The sequence below is a fragment of the Rhinopithecus bieti genome, unplaced genomic scaffold (assembly GCF_001698545.2).
Source record: "Rhinopithecus bieti isolate Rb0 unplaced genomic scaffold, ASM169854v2 scaffold_39870, whole genome shotgun sequence".
Taxonomy (NCBI): Eukaryota; Metazoa; Chordata; class Mammalia; order Primates; family Cercopithecidae; genus Rhinopithecus; species Rhinopithecus bieti.
This window is the reverse complement of record NW_016817144.1, coordinates 1,228,367-1,242,776: the sequence shown is the minus strand read 5'-3', so window position 1 is coordinate 1,242,776 and position 14,410 is coordinate 1,228,367. Positions and strand designations below refer to the sequence as shown.

Here is a 14,410-nt window from a genome sequence, read left to right as displayed (position 1 = left end):
AAGCTACGAGAAGATATGGCTGGATGACTCCCAACAATATGCCCTATAGTATCAAACAAGAAGCCTTTATGTGACACTTGGCCACTTCTAAAGAAACATTTCCGAATACTGTGTCTCATGCATTTCTAGATTGCCTGAGTGACCTACTTTGGATGATTTTCCTTCTTCCCAACACTCTTTGAACCCATATTTCTTCAGCAGGGAGATAATGTAGTCCAAGCATAGACTTTGGAGTTAGACCTGGGTTTAAAACCAGCCTACCGCTCACCTATGATTTCCTGTAGGCTACTCAACATCTCTAACCCTGAGTTTCTCCATCCACAAAGTGGGGCTAATCCCACCTACTCATGAGGTTATCGTGAGGTCCTGATGAAACCCTGTACATGAAGGGCTTTGCACAGTGCCTGGGGACTAACCCACACTCAGTCAATAACATTATTTATTTATAAATAAATAGGCTTACATAATAGAAGCATAATTTTGTAATGAATAAGATTGCTATTTTTCACCCCAGGTAGCATTCCATAAATGTATTACATACTCTGGAAATAGATGAAACTTTTTGGTTTTCCTAGGTCTATTCCAGGCTTTAGGATCTGCTGTTGTAGAGTCTGGCAGGCAAGGTCATTTTCAGCCTCTTCCTTTATTTCTTGCTTTTGTAGATTAAGATCCAATCTCCTCTCCACTTTCATCTTTTCAAATCTCCAAGACATGAATCTTTTTCATCTCTCTGCCAAGCTTAGCATTAAGATTGGCTGCTCAGCTTCAACCAGGCAACAGCAGTCATGCTTCGGAAGCTCTGATCCATTCTCTTTGCAAGACGCAGGGGCTTAGTCCACTGTTGCTTAATAACAATACCTTATGCCAGGATCATGCTTTAGATTTTTTTCAAAGCATAGTGGTATCTGCTGTCACGTTTAATCACACCAGCAATTTTGTGGAGTGAGCAAGGCAGGTCTTCCTATTCTTTCTGGCAGGTAGTGTGGTTCCCAAAGCGGGTTTCACAGAACATGATGTCTTTTTTTTTTTTTTCTTCTTCTCTCAATTAAGTTTGGAAAATACTGAAATAAGCAAAGCTAATCAGGCTTTTCAAAGTCTTTACCATAATGTGCAATGCAGTTCTTCAAGAGCTAGGTGCAGTGCTTCTCACAAGGTGGTTTTTTTTCCTTTTAACCAAAGTCACTTTTTCTAGAATATTCCATGGAATTATTGCTCCATATAACCCACTTTGGATAAACTCATGGGGGTCGGAGTTTGAGAATGCAAGCCTTGTAAAAGGGCTTGGGAGTAGGGCAAGGTAAGGTTCAAATGCAGGTAACACCGTTTGCCAGCTGAGTGCTCTTGTGTAAGCTTCTTAACCTCTCTAATCTCAGTTTGCTCACTTGTAAAATGGGGATGGTAATAAAATAGCCAGGATTAGAATAGGGAGTAAAGTACTTAACAGGATGCCTAACAATGATAAACATTTGATATACTTTAGCTTTTATTATTAGTCTCTTCCTCCATGTTATCCAGGAGAAAATTAGGCTTCAGAGAGTGTCTTCATTTGTTCTGTGTTGCTATAAGAGAATACCTGAGACTGGATAATTTACAAAGAAAAGAGGTTTATTTAGCTCTTGGTTCTGCAGGCTGAAACATTCAAGGCCATATCCCCGGCCTGTGATGAGGGCTTTCATATGGCATCACAACACAACAGAGAAGGGCAAGAAGGAAACGGAGGAAACCTGAGGCCTTATAACAACTCTGTCTCAAGGGAACTAATTCATTCCCTCAAACTAATCCAGTCTTCCAGGGTGAGAACTCACCACCATGATTAACAGCACCAAGCCATTCCTGAGGGATCCCATGACCCCAGACACCTTCCACTAGGCCCACCTCCCCACACTGCCACATTGAGGATCAAATTTCAACATGAGGTTTGGTGGGGACAAAAAAACCACCTTATCCAAACTATAGCAGAGAGGTTAATTTCCCAACCTTACATGGACGTTTAGTAGCATGGTTGAGTGTAGTAAGTTCAAGGCTCTGTTCGCCTATGGGAGCCATATCCCTTTGTTCTCCACTGCTCCCCTTACCCCTGCTAACCATCTTTGGAGTTTCAATTCCATTTCCTTTGGCAGATGTTGGGACTTTGTGAGCTTCAAGTGTAAATGACAGTATTTGGCTAACTACTATTAATATAAAAATACTATCATTACAATGTCACGACTGCTTCCCACCAATTGGCAGCAGCCTTGCCCGGGGCCTCTGCTAGGAGTCGGCTTCTCTTCCTCAGGACCTGGGTTCTGCCTGTTACGATGCTACCCTACCTTCAGTCAGAACGGGATGCTGTGGTTTCCCATTTTTCCAGCTCGCAAACTCTGCAAGCAGCAATACCTCTGATTTTGTCACCTCTTCCGCAGCCGCAAGCACAGGGCTTATAGGCACTTTACTAGATACCTGTGCTAGATACAAGCTGTCCTGCTCCCCTCTGCCTGCATGGAGAATGACTTGGCTGCATGGAGAGGGCTGACTGTTTGGCGTTTCATTTCTTCCTCCTTTGTCAAAGCCAACACAGAAAGGATCATTGTGGCTTAAAGCCCTGTCCTCTTCAGCCTTGCAAACGTGGACATAGACTCATGCATGCCTCTGGGAAGCCAATGTGTGGCTCACTCTGTAGATCAATCAACTTTCCCATGATCAACTGCTAGGGCAGGGCAGACTTGTGGAATCAGGGCCAGCGTGCACCCCCCAACCCCTTCTCACAAAGAGGCTCTAATCTCTCTCACTCTCCTCCTATGGTCAACTCAGACTCTGTAGACAAATCTGGCTTCTATCCCTTTTCAGCTGTCTCAATACCCACCCGTGCCTCGGATCTCAACTGGGACATGATACCATCCCTGGGGTAGGGCCCTAGGACACCACTGGAGCCCTGATATTGGTGGACTGCACCAAAGCACTGCTGCACCTCTTTCCTAAACATCACTAACATCCTGTTTCGAAAGTTCTGACTTTGCAATATTGCAAGGAGCCAGTGAAAGATGCTGACAGTGTATAGCGAACTTGCAGCCACGGCTGGCTTGGGTGACACAACCTTTCTGAGTTGCCCCAGGCCTCACCCTCTTCTAGAGATGGCTCTGCCTGCCCCCTCCAACCCCACTGGATGACCCCTTCTGGGCCCTTGTCGTATCCTGGGTTTTCCCCCATCATCGCAGTTGCTACATTACAATGCCATCACCTGTTTGATTGGCACAGCACTTCTCAGATTTTAGTAGGCAGACAACTCACCTGGATCCTGTTAAAATGCAGATTTCAATTTAGGATGTTGGAAAGGCCAGAGAATCTATTTTTCTAACCAGCTGCCTGGTGATGCCCGTGTGACTGGTCCAGGGACCATACCTGGAGTAGCAAAGACCAATTGTTCTGAACTTTGGCTACACATTAGAATCACTTGGCAGCATTTAAAAAATACCATTGCCCAGGCCCCACTTGAGCCCAGCTGTATCAGAATCTCTTGGAGCAGCGCCAGGGTATCAGGGATTTTTAGACACTTCCTAGGTGATTCTAGATTACAGCCAGAGCACAGGAGCCCTGAGACTGGCTATGGGCTCCATGGGGGCTGGCATCCATCTGCCTCGCTCTCCACTGTTTTCTAGCTCCAAGTCCAGTGCCTGACCCTGGCAGGTATCAGCAGGTGGGGCTTGTGGTTGACCTTGCATAGACACTTAGCTTCTATTTTTCTCGTTCAGAGCTGGCCCCTGCCAACATAGTGTGCTGAGCAGGCAAGAGTCAGCCCATTTCTGATTAGGTGGATTTAGGAGGCTGTTGCACTTGGACTGTGGTGTGGCTTCTTTACTTGTGTTGACCCAGTCCTGCAACTTAGTGTCACATGAGGAGGATACCTTCCTCCAAGAAGTCTTCCCTGCCCCTCTACTCCTTCCCAAGGCTGCTGCCAGTGTCCTGTCTGGAGCCAGCATCTCTCACAGAGTGTATTGGAGTCTCAGAATCCTTTTCAACACAGAGAAGCTCACCCAGCAGAGTGCTCTCCTCCATTCTTCCTCTCTACTTCCTGGACAGGTCTCTACCACAGCCCTCAAAGGGCTGCATTTAATTGCTTTGGGGGTGCATTTGTTCTTCTAGATGGGAAGCCCTTCAATGACAAGGATAGTGTCATGTTCATTTTTGTATCTCCAATGTCTGGCACAATGGGTTGCTGAATGAATGAATGAATGAATGAATGAATGAAAGTACCCAGCAAGGGGACTCCCAGAGAGGACAAGGGGGTCCTTACAGTGGCATGCCAAGAATGCTCTGAATTGCTGCAGGGTTGGGGAGAGGGTGGCACCTCTGTTGCGGTGACTCGGTGTCCTGGGGGTTGCCTGGTGGTCTTTACCCATCCACTGAGCCAGGTTGGGGGTTGACTTTAGTTACTGGCTCCTCATCTTTGTCTTCTCAGAGCCGTGAGCACTGCCACCTGCTCACCCACTCTCCCTGGCCCCAGAGCACAGTCCGTGCTGGTGGGAGTGTGACAACTGGCCGCCCAGCAACGGTCCAGGAAGATGAGTGCCTGCGGGAGGAAGGCCCTGACCCTGCTGAGCAGCGTCTTTGCTGTCTGTGGCCTGGGCCTCCTGGGTATCGCGGTCAGCACTGACTACTGGCTGTACCTGGAAGAGGGTGTGATTGTGCCCCAGAACCAGAGCACCGAGATCAAGATGTCTCTGCACTCAGGCCTCTGGCGGGTCTGCTTCCTTGCAGGTAAAGGTACCCAAGGTTGGGGACAGCCCTGCCCCCTGACATCACCTGCCCCAAGAGGTCCCTCCCTGGGAAGAGATGGCCAAGAGATACTGGAAAGAGACCGTTCACCATGGATGATCCCTATATATGGCGGGTGGTGCTCCCTGCAGTGACTGGGACCCTGTTCCAAACTCAAGTCCTGATTCTCGATGTTCATTTGAGCCAGTCTTTTCACCTCCCAGGTCTTCCTTCCTGAAAGATGCATGTAACTATGCCTTCCCCACACTCTGCTCCCAGGACTAGATGCGAATGACACTGCACAGATCTCAAATGTTCATGCATGCCTTAGCTCATTGAAGTATTGATCCCATATAATCCTCCCAACAGTACTGCAACACAGGACTCATTATTTCCACTTTGCAAATGCAGAAATGAAGATTCAAAGCGGTTAAGTCTCCTTAACTCAGCTTCCTTGCATCCACTAGTTTATAGAAGATACTTGGCAGTTTCTCTGTTCCTCCATAAAATGGCACAGAGGAAATGCATGAGCAGGTCCCTCCAGCTTCTGCTGCATGGTAGAGGTTTTGACCCCACTTATCTGGACCTGCCTTTTCACTCACTAGGGGCTTCTCTGTAACCCTTCAAGTTACCACCCCAAGCATTCTATCCCTTATCCCTTTATTATGGCCCAAGACCTGCCTGCACAAGAAAAGCATCTCCAAGTCATACAAGACTAGCTGCAAGCCTGGGCTGGCCTGGATTGCCACAGTGTGGTCACTGGGCTTTTCTTGGTAGGGACCTGTAACTTATGTGTGCATTGGGAAGACACACAGTTTGGCTCTCCCAGCCTTTTTCCTCCCAGCTTGATAGTACAGCTTTGGGGGTTGGAGTGGGTATTGGTTCCCACCAGTATTTAGCAGGGAAGATACCTCAAGGTGTTGAGTCTGCCATGGGAATGGCATCCAACTCTGACTTCTTCTGCCCCAGACTGAGTGGCATTGGTCTGTGCTTAAATCTGGAGTTTGAAGTCACTAGGATCTGGTTTCCAGGGCAGTTGACAAGGCTTTTGGAGTTCTGCTCCATGACACCCACACTGGACAATCTAAGTCAGCTATGCACCATTGTCAGCCCCATCTGGCCAAATGCTATGAGATGGCACCAGTTGTTCACTCAGCATGGAGAGTTTGCAATACCAACCTCTTTTCATGTGACTCTTGGTGCTTGGGTCCATCCTCACACAGGTGCTTCTCCAGGAAGGTTGTCATGTCAGGACATGCCTCCACCCCTGCTGTGGGCTATGAGCCAGGGACAGGACCCCCATAGGGTTTGGATCCAGCTCAGGTGCAAAGACACAGCAGGTCAAAGATGCTAAAAACACCTGGAAATACCATTTGAATGAACTAACTTCAAATCCATATTCAAGAAGGACCTGGAAATACGATTCTTGTCTCCACAGGTGAGGAGCGGGGGCGTTGCTTCACCATTGAATATGTGATGCCCATGAACACCCAGCTGACATCTGAGTCCACGGTCAATGTTCTGAGTAAGTGCCTTGAGTCTGGCAACCTGGGCCACTGGCTGGACAGAGAGGAGCAGGGCAGAGGGAAGAGTCAGGGTGCCAGCGTATTTCTCAAGAGGAATGCCCTTAGACTCCACTGGGTATGCTGACCTGAGTTCACTACAGCTTAATTTTCCAGTAGTGAAAACAGGTTGCTGGAGTCTCCCAGTCTACTGACCCAGGCATCAATCAGGGAACTGAGCTCTCTGGATCCCAGGGAGCCTGACTTTATGGCCTTGACCTCAACAGAGTCAGTTCTGCCCCCAGTATGAATTTGCGATATTGCAATGCAATTCTGATACTAATCGCCTGGAGTTAACAGAGACTCCACAGGTTTAAGGTCTCAGCCCCTAGCAAGACTACCCTTATTTCAGATGCCAGCTGCAAATTCAGAGGTCCCTGGCCTCCTGCACTTCTGACCAATTAGCTCCAAATATGGGAGCTCCCGTAACTCCGTCAGGTTCAATAATTTGCAAAAATGACTCACAGAACTAGGAAAGTGCTATACTTACCATTCCAATTTTATTACAAAGGACACAAATCAGGACCAGCCAGATGAAGAGACACATAGGGCAAGGTCTGGGGGTGGGTCCTGAATGTGGAGCTTCAGAGTCTTCTCTCCATGGAATCAGGTTGTGTCACCATCTTCACACACTGATGCGTTCATCAACCAGGAAGCTCAGCTGAGCTTTGGTGTCCAGAGGTTTTATTGGGTTTCATTACATAGGCATGATTGATTACATTATTGATCATGTGACTGAACTCACCCTCCAGCCCCTTACCTTCCCTAGAGGCCAGACTGATATCACCTGGCTCAAAACCCCAATCTTCTAATCCCGTGGTTGGTGTTTCTAGCCCCCATCCTGAGCCACCTGGTTAGCAAAAACTCAAGTGTGGTTGAGAGACCTACCGTGCAATAATGTTTCTAGGCCCATCCTGAGCCACCTGCCCGTTAGCAAAAACTCAAGGTGCTGGTGTTGAGAGAACCTACCGCTGATAATGTTCTAGCCCCCATCCTGAGCCATCCTGGTTAGCAAAAACTCAAGTGTGGTTTGAGGGAGAACCGTACCGCTGAATAATGAAGACAACTCCCATCCCCATCCTTGGAAAATTCCAAGAATTTAGAGGTTACCTCTCAGGAACCAAGGACAAAGACTAGCCCCAACAGAACTGCTACCCAAGTAATTACAAGTTGAAGAAAACAGAGGCTGTAACTGTCCCCTGCACCATTCAGAGCAACCTCTTGCCCAAGGAAATGGTGAATCCGCCTGGAAGAGGAAGCAAGATGGAATGACCTGGCCCTTCCACAGCTGCCGTATTTGCAGGCAGGATGGACTCCGTATTGGTAGACAGTGTGGACCCCCAGGAGGGTAGTAGCTTATGCCCGGGGGAAATGACAGAGGCCCTGAAGATGCTGACACTTGAAGTCAGACCTTCCAGGCCCACCTCAGGGACAAAAGTCCTGCTAATAATGGGAGATCCCCAGGCCACCTGATGGGGGTAGAGTCTGGGGAACCCCTGCAGGGGTGGAGATTTGAGGACCTGTTGGTAGATACTGCCAGGAACACTCAACTCGAAAGGATGAGGAATGAGTCAGGCCTGGAGACTAACAGGCTGCCCTTTTGTCCTGTTAATTAGAGATGATCCGCTCAGCCACACCATTCCCTCTGGTCAGCCTCTTCTTCATGTTCATTGGGTTTATCCTGAGCAACATTGGACACATCCGTCCCCACCGGACGATACTGGCCTTTGTCTCTGGCATCTTCTTTATCCTCTCAGGTAAGTTGTGTTGTTTTCTTTTCTTGCACCCTGCATTTTTTTTTTTTTTTTTTTTGGAGAGGGTCTTGCTCTGGCACCCACGCTGGAGTGCAGTGGCATGATCTCGGCTCACTTCAACCTCCACCTCCTGAATTCAAGCAATTCTCCTGCCTCAGCCTCCCAAGTAGCTGAGATTACAGGTGCCTGCCATCACACCTGGCTAATTTTTGTATTTTTGGTAAAGATAGGGTTTTTCCATGTTGGCCAGGTTGATCTCAAACTCCTGAGCTCAAGTGATTCAACTGCCCTGGCCTCCCAAAGTTCTGGGATTACAGGCATGAGCCACCATGCCCGGCAACCCTGGACTTTTGCTGTTTAACTCCCAACAACTCTGCATTGGGAACTCCTGGAATTAGGACAGGCTGAGTCAGTCATCCAGACAGAATTGAGTCAGAGCTGGAGGAAACATCTGAGGACCCTGGGCCCATTATTACCTTCCAGAAGAGTAACAGAGGCTCCACAGGAGGGGTGACTGCACAGGCTCCCCTCGGGCAAATCTGGGATTGGAACCCAGGGTTCCTTCCTCACTCCACACATCACTACCCCTAAGGACTTTTTAATTCCCACTGTCTTGAGTATTCCTATTTTTGAAGGGGCTATGTCTTCATATTTGTGCATGAATATTAAACACAATCTGCCTTTGGAATAATGGATACTTCACCCCCCCCCATCCCCCAGCTGTCCTCCCGAGACTCCTGCTCTCTCCTTCCCTCTCCAGTCACACACCACACCATAAACCCTCCTAGACCCCTTCAACATGGACTTGTCTTCCTGGACTGATGCCAGGTTGTACTTCAGTTTTCCTCTTTTTATTCATTCATGATATCTACCAGGCCTTATTCTGGCTACTGGCATCACTGCCTACAAAAAGGGCAGTGTAATGGGAGATACAAACAGTAGACAGGAGATAGGAACCCAGTGTGAATAGGACTATGAACGGTGGCCAGCAAGGACTGCAGTGGGGGGTCAAGACCAGTGGCTGAAACTCAGGGCAAAGATTGGTCATGGAAGACTACCAGGAGGAGGCAAGCTAAAGGATGAGTAAGAATTAGGCAAAGAAGTGAGGTTGGGGGTGGGGGTGGAAAAGTAGCCTGGAGGGAAGAGGGAGGATGAAGCAGTGGGGGAACTGAGTGTAATCATAGCTCATCATGGCAGGTGCAAGGAAAACTGTAGTGAGAAGAGAGACTGGGGAAGGCATCTGAGGTCATCTTATGGATTTCGGACTTTAGGAGAAGCCTTAGATGGATTTTGAGCCAAGGGATGACACGATTGGGTTTGGATTTTAGAATGACCACGCTGGGGAATGGAGGCAGGGAGGGAAGCAAGACAGGAGGCAGGGAGACTAGGCAAGAGGCTATTCCAATAGTAGAGGTGATGGCCCAAACAGGGGGTTGATGGTGGAGAAGAAAGAAATGAGAGGGTTCGAGTGACATTTGAGAGGTGAACTCAACAGAACTAGGATGAGGCTTCCAGGGAAGAGTCAAGGTGAGTGCCAATTTCTTGCTTGAGCACTGGGTGGATGGCATATCACATCATTGATTCAGGGATCACAGAGAGAAGGAGCAGATTTGGGCAGATCACGAGTTTAGTGTAGGAAATGCTGAGTTTGAGGTATCCTTATGACATCTGGGAAGAGGTGTCCGGAAGGCTGCCAGAGGTCAGCGTCTGGGGCTCATGGGAGTGGCTTGGACCAAAGATAGAGATTGGAGGGCTACCAGCCTAGGGAGTGCGAAAGGAATCCATGGACATGGATGAGATTACTCATGGCTGGTGTGTAGAGTGAGAAGGGGAAAGAAAACAGTAAATAAAGGTGGACTCTTTCTCCTTTTCAAGGTGACCTGTGGAGACCTTTTCTTTTGGAGATAATGACTTGGGCCAAAGAAGTGGCTCTTGGGGCATGTAATTTAGGTGCCCTGGACTGACTGACTGGTTAGGGATCCTGGGGAGAAGATGTCTGGATGGAAAATGGATGGGTGAATAGCTTGAATAATTGATGGATGGATGGAAAGAAAGGAAAAACAGCTATTGGATACCAAGCATTCTGATTACCACCTGACTCCTAAGTAATTTTAGGATTCTTTTCCCAACGTTTTCTTGTCAACGTAGCTTGGGAGCCAGATGGCAGTCAGAAAGTCTGATGCCCAAGAGCCACTCTTTCTTTCTCCTTCCATTCATTCATCCATCCATCCATCCTCCCACCCACACACCTACCCACGCTTCTTTCCATCCATCTGTCCATCCATTTTTCAATCTACCCACCAACCCATCATCCATCCATTCTTCCATCTATCAATCCATCCTTCCACCCTTCCATGCATCAACCCAACACATATTTATTGAGCACCAGCAATGTCATCAGCCCAGCCTTTCCTATGTGGAAATGTGGTATTTCCACACAGTCCAAGAGGTACAGACCTAGGGTTAAGCTTTTCATTTTTCCTTCTGTGAACTTCATGATAGCCAAAGCTATAAACAGTAGCTTTGACATACATGAGGTTTTTCAGCAGTGGGCTACAGGATCAGAAATCTAGGATTGAGATGGGCCACATGAAGTCATTTCAATGATAACAATAAAGAGGGTTCATTTAGGGCACCAATGATTCAAACATAAGTGCCAGGAAGGTTTCAGTCACACCAGTTTTCCTTTAGCATTCATCCTTCCAGATGCCCTAGTTTCATAAAATAATGTGAGTGGAATTAAACCTGAACAGCTCAAAATAGAGTAATTAATTATGTCTTGATTCAATTACAGCTACTAATTGATAGAACTGATGCCTGAGGCAGTCATTTGCACGATGGCAGTAGGAGGTTGGTCCCCCCCGGCCTCTTGATTTAAAGCTTGCCAAAATCTGGACAAACTCCCTTTAACCTCCCCTACCTAAAGATCTCAGACAGGCCACACCTTGTGGTCAGGTGGGTTGCACAGACCATGGGCCACATGGGGGCACACCACAATGATAGGTGCCACCTACCATCTTGACTCTCTCTGCCCAGGGGGCCTATTTTACTCTTCAGTTCTGTAAAAGCCACTTTCTAGCTCAGTGGTTCACAGCCCTCTTAAGAAAATGCAGTGCTGGCCGGGCGCGGTGGCTCAGGCCTGTAATCCCAGCACTTTGGGAGGCCGAGACGGGCGGATCACGAGGTCAGGAGATCGAGACCATCCTGGCTAACACGGTGAAACCCCGTCTCTACTAAAAAATACAAAAAAAAAAATAGCCGGGCGAGGTGGCGGGCGCCTGTAGTCCCAGCTACTCGGGAGGCTGAGGCAGGAGAATGGTAAACCCGGGAGGCGGAGCTTGCAGTGAGCTGAGATCCGGCCACTGCACTCCAGCCTGGGTGACAGAGCAAGACTCCGTCTCAAAAAAAAAAAAAAAAAAAAAAAAAAAAAAAAAAAAAAAAAAAAAAAAAGGAAAATGCAGTGCCAGGCACAGTGGCTCACGCCTGTAATCCCAGCACTTTGGGAGGCTGAGGCGGGCGATCACTTGAGGTTAGGAGTTCAAGACCAACCTGGCCAACATGGAGAAACGTCGTCTCTACTAAAAACACAAAATCAGCTGGGCATGGTGGCAGGCACCTGTGATCCCAGCTACTTGGGGGCTGAGGCAGGAGAATCACTTGAACCTGGGAGGCAGAGGTTACAGTGAGCCAAGATCACGCCACTACACTCCAGCCTGGGTGACAAGAGTGAAAATCCACCTCAAAAAAAGAAAATACAGTGCCAGGTCCCCATCCCGGACCAGGTGTATCAGAATGTCCACAGCTGGGGCTCAGGCCTGTGTGACAGATACGCACAGCAGGGTGAGAACCACTGGGCTTAGCCCATGGCTTAGGAGGGCAGGTATATAGGAGCTTCTTCCCTGAAACTATCTGCTGTCTAGAAGGTGCTGGTCTAAACAGGGTGCTCGGGAGGAAAGTTTCTGCTCTCCTTTGAACTCCACTGAGAGCATCGTTACCCCAAGGCCGGCGGCTTTGCTCCTGAATTGCAAAGGGAGGTGGGTGCCACCTCAGCAAACTTCCAGGGCCTCTGGGCTGAGCATCCCCTCTTCCCTGCTGCCCAACCAGGCCTCTCTCTCGTGGTGGGCCTGGTGCTCTACATCTCCAGCATCAACGACGAGATGCTCAACAGGACCAAGGACGCAGAGACCTTCAACTACAAGTATGGGTGGTCGTTTGCCTTCGCCGCCATCTCCTTCCTTTTAACGGAGGTAAAGCCCATCACCCTAAGTAGGGATAGGCTGGGGCTGGGCATCGCTCCACTGAGCCGGGGAGAGTGGGGAGAGGGGACATTCCACAAGCATTTTGGACCCTGGGCCACCCACCCTACTTCCCTTCCTCATCCCAGAATGTGTCAGTCTTACCTTCCTGGGTCTCCTCCAGCCAGGATGTACCCAGGGCCCTGCTCCTGTCCCCACATTCACTTTCCACCCTATTCAAGCTGTGTCTTGTGCAAACCCCAGCCAGGGGAGATGAGGCAGGCCCCAGCAGCGAGCCGTCCTCTGCTGTCTTCTCCCTGTAGAGTGCCGGGGTGATGTCTGTGTACCTGTTCATGAAGCGGTACACCGCGGAGGACATGTACAGGCCCCACCCTGGCTTCTACCGCCCTCGGCTGAGCAACTGCTCCGATTACTCAGGCCAGTTCCTACACCCAGACGCCTGGGTCAGGGGCCGCAGCCCCTCCGACATCTCCAGCGAGGCCTCCCTTCAGATGAACAGCAACTACCCCGCCTTGCTCAAGTGCCCTGACTATGACCAGATGTCCTCTTCGCCCTGCTGAGCCTCGGCCTCCCCCCTCCCTGGACTGTGGGCGGCCAAACAACCCTTCCTGTTCTCTCCAGGTGACCCCTGAGCCCCAGGCCTGTGGTTGACAGGCCCAGGCCACCCACGCTTAGATGTTGTCACTTGACCCCAGTCCTCTCCCTGCTTCTCCAGAAGGGCTCTAACCGCCCCAGCATGGGTGTGGGAGTCTGGAGTCTGCGGGCAAGCTGATTGTCTGGGAACATGGGAGAAGCCCCGCCCATGTGAGTGCCAATCACAGCAGTGGCTCCAGGAAGCCAGCAGCTCCCCGCAAGCCCAGAAGAAACTGATATTCCCTCTGTATATTCTTCCTGCACCCCCAACTTCATGGCCCTAGGTCAGGGCCAGCTCTGAGATGCCAAGCTCCTTACACAGATGCAGCTGGACTTGTGCACTTGCCAACTGGCCTGGCCATTCACGTTCAAGATCTGCACCATCCGGCCGAAAGGTGACTCTGATACAGAGGTCTGGCTGGCTTAGACACGTCAAGCTGGCAGTGTTCCTTCTGAACCCTTTCTCCTTTTTTGTCACCCATGTCCCTCCACGTGACACACCTGTCCGTGCTCTTCCCTCCCCGACACAGGCTGTGAACCTTTTCTCCTTGCCTCACACCAGAACTCAGCTGCCCTGGGCCCTGGCCCTAAGGGACTAAGGGTGGCTCTGAGGTCACACTGATGAAGTCACAAAGAGGTGTTAATGGCTGAAGACATGGTAATATGTATGGCCCTTTGATAACATATTTTACAAGAGCCTTTTATGCCTTAACCCAAATAACTGATTCTGACAATGAGAATTTTAGAATTGGGCTGGTCTGAGTTCCTATTACCAGACACTGTTTCTGGTCCTGGGGATACTGTCCCCTTAACAAGGTCAATATTTCTGGACCAAGGCCCTAAGATGGAATCTTGTAGACAGCTAAACCACCTAAGTGGAAGGTAGCCTTTGAAGAGGTTGCCTGGGAGTGGGAGCTGGATTTGATGACACCTGGTGGTCTTGAGTTCAAACAAAGGCAGACTTGGAATAATCCAGCTGCTCTCCGAAGGCTGCCTGTGAACATTTGGGGGTTGCCAATTTAATCCTAATATAGAGGAGTGTCTGCTTCCTGGGTGTAGGACAGATGTAGGCAAATCAGATTTTTTCAGAAGACCAGGCAGTGTGACACCCATTCTTCTGGTGGGAAACTGGACCTAGGGGGGTTTTAATCACCTTCCGAAAGTCCACAGAAGCCACTGCAAGCCATGCACCCCTTAGCTCTCCAAGTGTCGGCTCAGCTTAGACGTTTTTGGTTTTGAGATTTTTGAGTAGCAAAACAATGCTGTGTGTCGCTGTTCTGCCTGCTCTCCTCTTGCCCTCTTTAAGACGCCATTAGTTTCTGAGAACAGAAAGCCATGATGGTGATACGTGGACTCCAGCATGTAGTCCAGAAAGCTGCACGTCCGGTGTGTGCAGCCTTGGAGGGGCTGTGTGTTAGGCAGCTGGGCTGCCATAATGAACTACGACAGGCTGGGTGGCTTAAAAACACACATG

At 49.3% G+C, this 14,410-nt stretch overlaps 1 protein-coding gene across 1 annotated transcript in view; it reads left to right on the top strand.

Moving 5' to 3' along the window:
* CACNG5 (calcium voltage-gated channel auxiliary subunit gamma 5) overlaps positions 1 to 13,566 on the top strand; it is a 52,838-nt gene extending 39,272 nt beyond the window's left edge. Inside the window, exons 2-6 of the mRNA XM_017855833.1 lie at positions 4,436 to 4,734; positions 6,170 to 6,256; positions 7,910 to 8,050; positions 12,152 to 12,294; positions 12,606 to 13,566. Coding sequence (XP_017711322.1) covers positions 4,539 to 4,734; positions 6,170 to 6,256; positions 7,910 to 8,050; positions 12,152 to 12,294; positions 12,606 to 12,863 — 825 coding nt within the window. The 5' untranslated portion in view covers positions 4,436 to 4,538 and the 3' untranslated portion in view covers positions 12,864 to 13,566. The remainder of the gene's footprint in view (positions 1 to 4,435; positions 4,735 to 6,169; positions 6,257 to 7,909; positions 8,051 to 12,151; positions 12,295 to 12,605) is intronic.
* Positions 13,567 to 14,410: the final 844 nt, after the last annotated feature.